We start from the raw sequence: 7,495 nt of genomic DNA on the forward strand, positions 1-7,495 counted from the left end.
GGGGGGGGGGGGGGGGGGGGGGGGGGGAGATGCCAGGGACTTTTATTTACTTACCTATTTTTTTAAATAATTTTTTATGGGTTATAAATATTCATGAGATACAAAGCTGATTGTCATCCCTTGTGCCCAAGATATGAAGGCCAGATTCATACTGGCAGCATGTCCATTACCACAAACTGCAAGTGTACCCCGTGTCCCCCACACAATTATCCCCAACTTCCCTCCCCCTCCTTTTTTCCCTGACTCCACTTTGTATCCCTAGGTATGTTCTCTCCCTCTGTGAGTCCAATACACTACTGTGGTCTTTCTTTCCTTCCTTCTCTCTCTCTTAGCTCCCACCTATGAGTGAGTACATGCAGCATTTATCTCTCCATGCTTTGCTTATTTCACTCAACATAAGTTTCTCCAGGCTCATCTGTGTCGTTGCAAACTTCAAGAATTTCATTCTTTTTTATGGCAGAGTAATATTCCATAGTGTATATATACCACATTTTCCTTATTCAATCATCCATTGATGGACATTTAGGTTGGTTCCATATCTTGGCTATTGTAAACAAAGTTGTGATGAACATGGAAATGCAGGTATCCCTTCAACATGATGATTTCCATTCCTCTTGGTATACACCCAGAAGTGAGATTGCTGGATCATATGGAAGATCTATCTGTAGTTCTTTGAGAAACCTCCATACTCTTTTCCATAGTGGTTGTACTAATTTACAGTCCCACCAACAGTGCAGGAGTGTTCCCTTCTCTCCACACCCTCGCCAGAATTTGTTATTCACTGTCTTTTTTATTATAGCCAGTATAACTGGGGTGAGGTGATATCCCAATGTGGTTTTAATTTGCATTTCCCTGATGACTAGTGATGTCGAGCATTTCTTCATGTACCTGTTGGCCATTTGTATGTCTTTTTTTGAAAAATGTCTATTCAGCTCCTTTGCCCATTTTTTAATTGGGTTATTTGGTTTTTTACTGTGTAATTGCTTTAGTTCCTTGTATATTATGGATATTAATCCCTTATTGGATGCACAGTTAGCAAAAATTTTTTCCCACTTTGTAGGTTGTTGTTTCACTCTGTTGATTGTTTCCTTTGCTGTGCAGAAGCTTTTTAGTTTGATATAGTCCCATTTGTTAACTTTTTCTTTTGCTGCTTGTGCTTTTTGGCTCATGGTTATAAAGTCTGTGCCAAGACCTAGTTCCTGAAGGGTTTCACCTATATTTTCCCTTAGTAATGTTACAGTTTCAGGTCTTAAACTTAAGGATTTAATCCATTCTGAGTTGATTTTAGTATATGGTGAGAGGTTCATATCTAGTTTCATTCTTCTTCATATGGATATCCAATTTTCCCAGCACCACTTATTGATGAGGCAGTCTTTTCCCCAATGTAGATTTTTGTTGCCTTTGTCCAATAGCAGATGGCTATAAGCCTGAGGGGTGATTCCTGGGTTCTCAATTCTGCTCCACTGGTCTGAGTGTCTATTTCTATGCCAGTACCATGATGTTTTGGTTACTGTAGCTTTGCAGTATAATTTGAAGTCAGGTAGTGTTATGCCTCCTTATTTAAAGTTCTTTTAAAGGGGGAATGGGACAGGATAATTGAGTGAAATTTGTTCCTCCTTGGAGTCTGACCATCTTGTCTCCCAATGTAAGTCTGCCAAAGAACCAATCAAACCAAACATATATTTTTAAGTTCTTTCACTTAATTTAGTAGGTTAACCAGTTTATGTGGAAGAAGATAATTATAATTTAGCTTGATGACTCCTTGCAATACTATTTTTATATCTTAAAATGAAAACACTACCAATACTTTGGAATCTATAAGAATTCTTTTTGCTGCTTCTGGCTTAGGCACTTTTGAATCATATCCTTTTATCTTTTAAATCAGGAATCTTAGCATCAGATTTATCTGGGCTATAGGAGTACTTTCATCACTCATCCATTGCCAAATGTTTATAACAATACCTACTTCAAGGGATTATTGCAAAGATAAAATTAAATGAGATAAAATGTATGCAAAATTTTTGGCACATAGGAGGCACTCAAAAAATGGGAGTGCCCATCTCTTCGCCTATGAATTCATGATCTTTATTTTGTGAGTTTCAGTGTGGTACAGATGTAAAGGAGAGCTTTGAAATCAGTGAGGCCAGCATCCAAAGCTCTCCCAGCTGTGTGACCTTGAGTAAATGTCCTGGTCTCTCTGAATCTCTCTCTCTTCTATGAAAAAGAAATAGTAGTCCTACTTTGGAGGAATGCTATGAGGTTTACAATTAACATATGCTAAGTATCTGGCACATGATAGGTTCAAAATAAACCGTTGTTTTGTTTATCCTTAGATAAAATTCTTTTTGTTCTATGAAATGGAGCTAATGATTAGGGTTTATAAAAATGCTTTATATCATGATTGTGATTTCAAACACCTAGAAACTTATCTAGGCATCATTTTACGGTTGTCTCATCTGAGCATTTTTAAGCCACTTTTAGGTCTTGTGGGAATGTTTAAAGTTTTGTTATGAAGTCAATGTAAAGAAAGGTGCCTATCAGCTGAGTGGCCACTGACCCAACCACAGGGGCACCCCTGGCATAAAAATTGTAGCCCAACTTCACCCTGAATTCTTGGAAAGGTTGCATAATTCAGACAGATGTAGTAGGCATGAGATTACAGGCCAAGAGGAAGAGGTCGGGGCTGTGGGCAGTATATTTGACAGGCTCATACACTGCAAGCCTTGTTCCAGGTCCCTTACAAAGCACCTCTTTAGGATGAAAACAAGATGTTCTTTGTAAATAAAAGTTCATGCATTTGAGTAATGAAGTCATTTTCCAGTGCTGCAGTGAAAGATATTCTTCTCTTAAGTCCTCTGGGTGAGGACTGTAGGGATGAAGAGGGGTGGCCAACCAGTCTCCAGAGAAGATACTAGCACAAAGTGTGCAACAGCCTATGTCTAGAAAATGAGAAATCTTGCTCAAGAAAGTGGGCTCCCCGCCTCTCTGCCTTTTACCTCTGGCTCCCGCCCCTGGAATCCCTTTTCCACCCACTTTCCTGCAAACTAGCAGGGCCACATAAAAGATCTATATAAATACAGATAAAACATCCGGCACCCTAGCTAAATAAATAAGAGCCGTGAGGAAGCAATCACAAAGGCTGAATATTCATCTGGAGCACTTGGAGGGGCTCCAAACTGGAAGGGGAGGGGAGGCCGCAAGGCAAGGCCCGACCTGGTGTCTGGAAAGCCAACTTGGAGTGGGAGGGCCTGGAAGTGGAAGGTAAAAAGGGAGTGGTGAGAATGAGTGTGGGAAGGAAGCCAGAACAGCGCAGTCCTCAGTCCTGACCCGCCGGGAGAGGAGGTGGCCAGGCGCGCTCGCCTTTTGATGCTGGGCTTTAAACTCCATCCGTCTGTAGGTCCTTGAGCCAGAGCGGGGTGGGGGGGAAGGGGGGTCGTTCTTGAACAGAGAGAGAGAGAGATCAGAGATAGAGACTGGGGCGCTGGCTTACACTCACTCTCCCTCTTTTTACTAAGCTGCTGGCCGGGCTGCCTGGCGTCCCCACATCTGGACACTGCAGAGGGAGGGAAGGTAAAGGAAGCGAGGCGCCGCCGCACCAGCGGGGACACCGACGTGGACCAACAGTGGCCGAGCCCTGGAGGAGCCCTGTTGGACGTCAGCGGAGAGATGACTTTGAGCTCAGCCTGGCGCTCAGTCGTGCCTCTGTGGCTCCTCTGGGGCGTTGCCTGCTCCCGCGCGGCGTCCGGAGACGACAACGCTTCTCCTTTTGACACTGAAGGGAGCTCAGCGGTCGGCAGGCAAGACCCGCTGGAGACGAGCGAGCCCCGCGTGGCTCTGGGACGCCTGCCGCCTGCGGCCGAGGTACGGTGTCCCTGCCGTGGCCACTCTGCTGGGGCACCTGCGCCCCCGGTCTGGGCTACACTTGGCACTCTCTCTCCCCGCCTCTTTCCCTCCCCCACTGCCTTGAGAGTTTCACCGGGACTAGATCCGTTCACAAACTTGAAATGCACAGTTTTACTTTGTAAGTTAGATTTGGATGTTGTAAGTTGAAAGTTTAGGCTCTGGAACGTGTCTTTTCAAACTGGCAGAAATGCGTGTGTCCTTCGTGCTCGGAATCGGCCTGCTAGACTGTCACCTGGGAGTGCAGCAGCATGTCAGTGGCTTTCTGCCACGTCCGTGTCCCAATAGAGTCATTTTGTCAAGCCCCAGTACTNCTACACTTGGCACTCTCTCTCCCCGCCTCTTTCCCTCCCCCACTGCCTTGAGAGTTTCACCTGGACTAGATCCGTTCACAAACTTGAAATGCACAGTTTTACTTTGTAAGTGAGATTTGGATGTTGTGAGTTGAAAGTTTAGGCTCTGGAACATGTCTTTTCAAACTGGCAGAAATGCGTGTGTCCTTCGTGCTCGGAATCGGTCTGCTAGACTGTCACCTGGGAGTGCAGCAGCGTGTCAGTGGCTTTCTGCCACGTCCGTGTCCCAATAGAGTCATTTTGTCAAGCCCCAGTACTTAATGTGTGAGTCCTGTCACTGGCGTCCTGCTCCTCTGTGCTGTTAAAACATAGTGTAAAACCTAACTTTTTGTCTCAGGTTAAACAGAAGGCTTCTGCAATGGGAGGGGAGAGGGGGTGTGAGTGAGGGTGACAGTCACAAAAGAAGCTTTTAAAAAATGGCAGAGCAGATACCCTAAACAGAAATGAGCCACTACATTCCAGAAGCAAGACGTTCCGATTGTAATTAAGCCCCACCCCCAAAGCAAAAATGATCAGGATATGCTATTGATTTTATGTTTATTTAATGAGCTGCTGTTTGAGGATCTTACAATAGCTTTTAAGTTGAAAACATAACCAAAGTGTAGAAATTTGGTGATGGAGGGTAAGTCCAGAGTAAGTGATTTAAGAGCCCCCTGAGCTGAGACAGACAACAGCATGTCCAGTACGCGTGGGAGAGGCTGAGGAGGAAAATGAAGCCACCTAAGTTCATGGGAAAGGACAGAGCAATTGACCTAACAAAGCACACACACATGTATACTATAACTATGGTTCTGGCAAACACACAGCTAAATGTTAGGTGGGTTGACACCATTTCTAACACCACTGACATCTGGATTATTTCTGTTAATTCTACTAATTTTCAGTATAACTGCCGTTATTAATTATTGATGATTAAAAATAAGGCACATAAAGATGTTCCTTCTTCAGAATGAGCCCTACCCATGTTCCCCAAAAAGGTTGGGGGACGAATGGGCTGGGTAGGGCCAGAGTATACCAAGTTCTCATTGTGGTGTAAAATGTAACCTCCATTAAAAAGAGGGGACATGACTTCTGGTCAGCTTTTTATCCAGAAACTGGGGAGAAGCCAGACCAGGATAGACTGCACACAATGGGAAGGCATTGCATTCTACAGACTTAGAACTAACCCCCAGAGCATTATCTCCACCTGTCGCTTTGAGCATGGAAAGTCCCTGAATGAAATGTTTGACTTAAAGATAGGATTGGCAGATAAAATATAGGACACTCAATTAAATTCGAATTTCAGATAAAGATAAGTAAATATTTGGGCATGTCCCAAATATTGCATAGGAGGTATTTATACTAAAAAAATTCTTCATTGTTCATCTGAAATTCAAATTTATCTGGGCATCCTGTATTTTTATCTGTTAAATCTAAAGAGTCACACACAACAGTTTTCTGTAACTCTCACTCTACAAAAAATTGAGAAAATAATTATCTGAGTTTCAGGGAAACTTAAAGTTGAGACCCTAATCAATTTCTTATATACTCATATGTTCAGTGAAATAATAGGAAGGTGGCCCAGCAAAGTGTTTTAGATTGCAGGCTTTCAGGCTGATGATCCCAAGTTTAAATTGCAAGCTCCTTGACCTTGGGCAAGTTACAGATGCCCAAATTGCAGGTAAAGAAACTGAGGCTTAGAGAAGCTATTGATGTCTACTTCATACCTTATAGAGTTATCATGATGAAATTAGGTAAAATAGAATGCTCAGCACATGCTTGACATAGTATAAATGCTTTGCACGTGCTAAGAGTTATTATTATTATCATATAAAATATATGATGATTAGATTAAAAGAAACCCTTACTTGAGAATATTTTTCAGAACTTCGTTTTTATAATACTATTTTACTTCAAACTGTTATTATGTCTGTTTGTCTATACTCTTCCAACCAGAAATAATGTCCTATAGTGAGTTAAATTTGTAATACTGTCAGAGTCTAATAGATTCAGAATGCCAGCTGAGGTTTTTGGTTTACAGAAACAGAAAGAAGACATTAGTCATTCCAGGAAGGTCAAAGTATATGGTGTAGAAAGGGTGGGATTGAGGTAATTATGTTCCCACAGCATAGTTTCACATAATGTCTTCAGTTACCCTGTGGTCCCATGGCAATCCCAGGGCCCCACCATAGGTTTCCCATGCTCTTTATAGCCAGTAAGTAGACCTTAAACCAAATACATTCCAGAGATTTAATAACATGGTACAACCACTTTGCTGGAGCAGTTCAGGAGCCTGGATTTACATAGAGAAAGAGAAGATGCACACGTTATTGGTGGGAGAGGTTCAGTGTGTGGATGGGAAGATATTCTAAATATAAAAAAATCTAAAATAAATTCATGCACTTTATTTGAATCGAATTTATATGAATGGTTATTCTGCAGTTCTCCTTCAAAGGGAAGGAAGAAAAATATTAAGGCAAGCATGGAGCAATGGGAGGTGCTTGGCTGAAGGCTTTCCTAGGGTTCTTTCAAGCTCCTCGGTAGCAGGGCTTGTGTCCCCTCCATCCCTGGGTCCTCAGCCCAAGACACGGACTGTGGCACACTGTGGTGCCCAGCGTGAGCTGGGGAACAAACACATAAAACATGCTCAGAGTGAAAAGATGGAAAGCACTAGCTGACCAAGAAGGAAGCCCCCCCCCCTCATAAAACACACCCAAGCTTCTCCCAGGATGCAAAGAATTTGAAAAGAGGAGCATCCCTGGGTAAATGTGGGCTAGTTGTGGGGAGAATTTTCCTACCTTCTGCTTTTTGTTTATTTATTTTTTTTATTTTATCAATATACAATGTAGTTGATTTTCGTGTCCCTTTACTGAGTCCTCTTCCCCCCCATTCTCCCTCCTCCCATCAACATTATATCTGTTCACTTGTCTTAACAAGTTCAAGGAATTGTAGTGATTGTTGTGTCTTCTTACCCACACCCCCAACCCCGTTTGTTTGTACATTTATTTATTTATTTATTTTTAGCTCCCACAAATAAGTGAGAACATGTGGTATTTCTTTTTCTCTGCCTGACTTATTTCACTTAATATAATTTTTTCTAAGTCCATCTATGTTGCCACAAATGGTAGTATTTCATTCTTTTTTGTAGCAGAGTAGATGGTGAAAATGCCCACCTTCTGCTTTTTGGCAAGCAGTTTACTGAGTCCATTATTCCTGAGTGCGTGGTGAGAACAGTGACTTTCAGTAGGTGTGGGTGGGCAAAG

At 42.5% G+C, this 7,495-nt stretch overlaps 1 protein-coding gene across 1 annotated transcript in view; it reads left to right on the forward strand.

The window, feature by feature from the left end:
* The first annotated feature begins 3,515 nt into the window (after nucleotides 1–3,515).
* LAMA4 (laminin, alpha 4) overlaps nucleotides 3,516–7,495 on the forward strand; it is a 147,133-nt gene continuing 143,153 nt past the window's right edge. The window contains exon 1 of the mRNA XM_008583885.1: nucleotides 3,516–3,861. Within this exon, the coding sequence (XP_008582107.1) occupies nucleotides 3,667–3,861 (195 nt within the window). The 5' untranslated portion in view covers nucleotides 3,516–3,666. The remainder of the gene's footprint in view (nucleotides 3,862–7,495) is intronic.

This window comes from Galeopterus variegatus, unplaced genomic scaffold (assembly GCF_000696425.1).
Source record: "Galeopterus variegatus unplaced genomic scaffold, G_variegatus-3.0.2 Scaffold3070, whole genome shotgun sequence".
NCBI classification, from domain to species: Eukaryota; Metazoa; Chordata; class Mammalia; order Dermoptera; family Cynocephalidae; genus Galeopterus; species Galeopterus variegatus.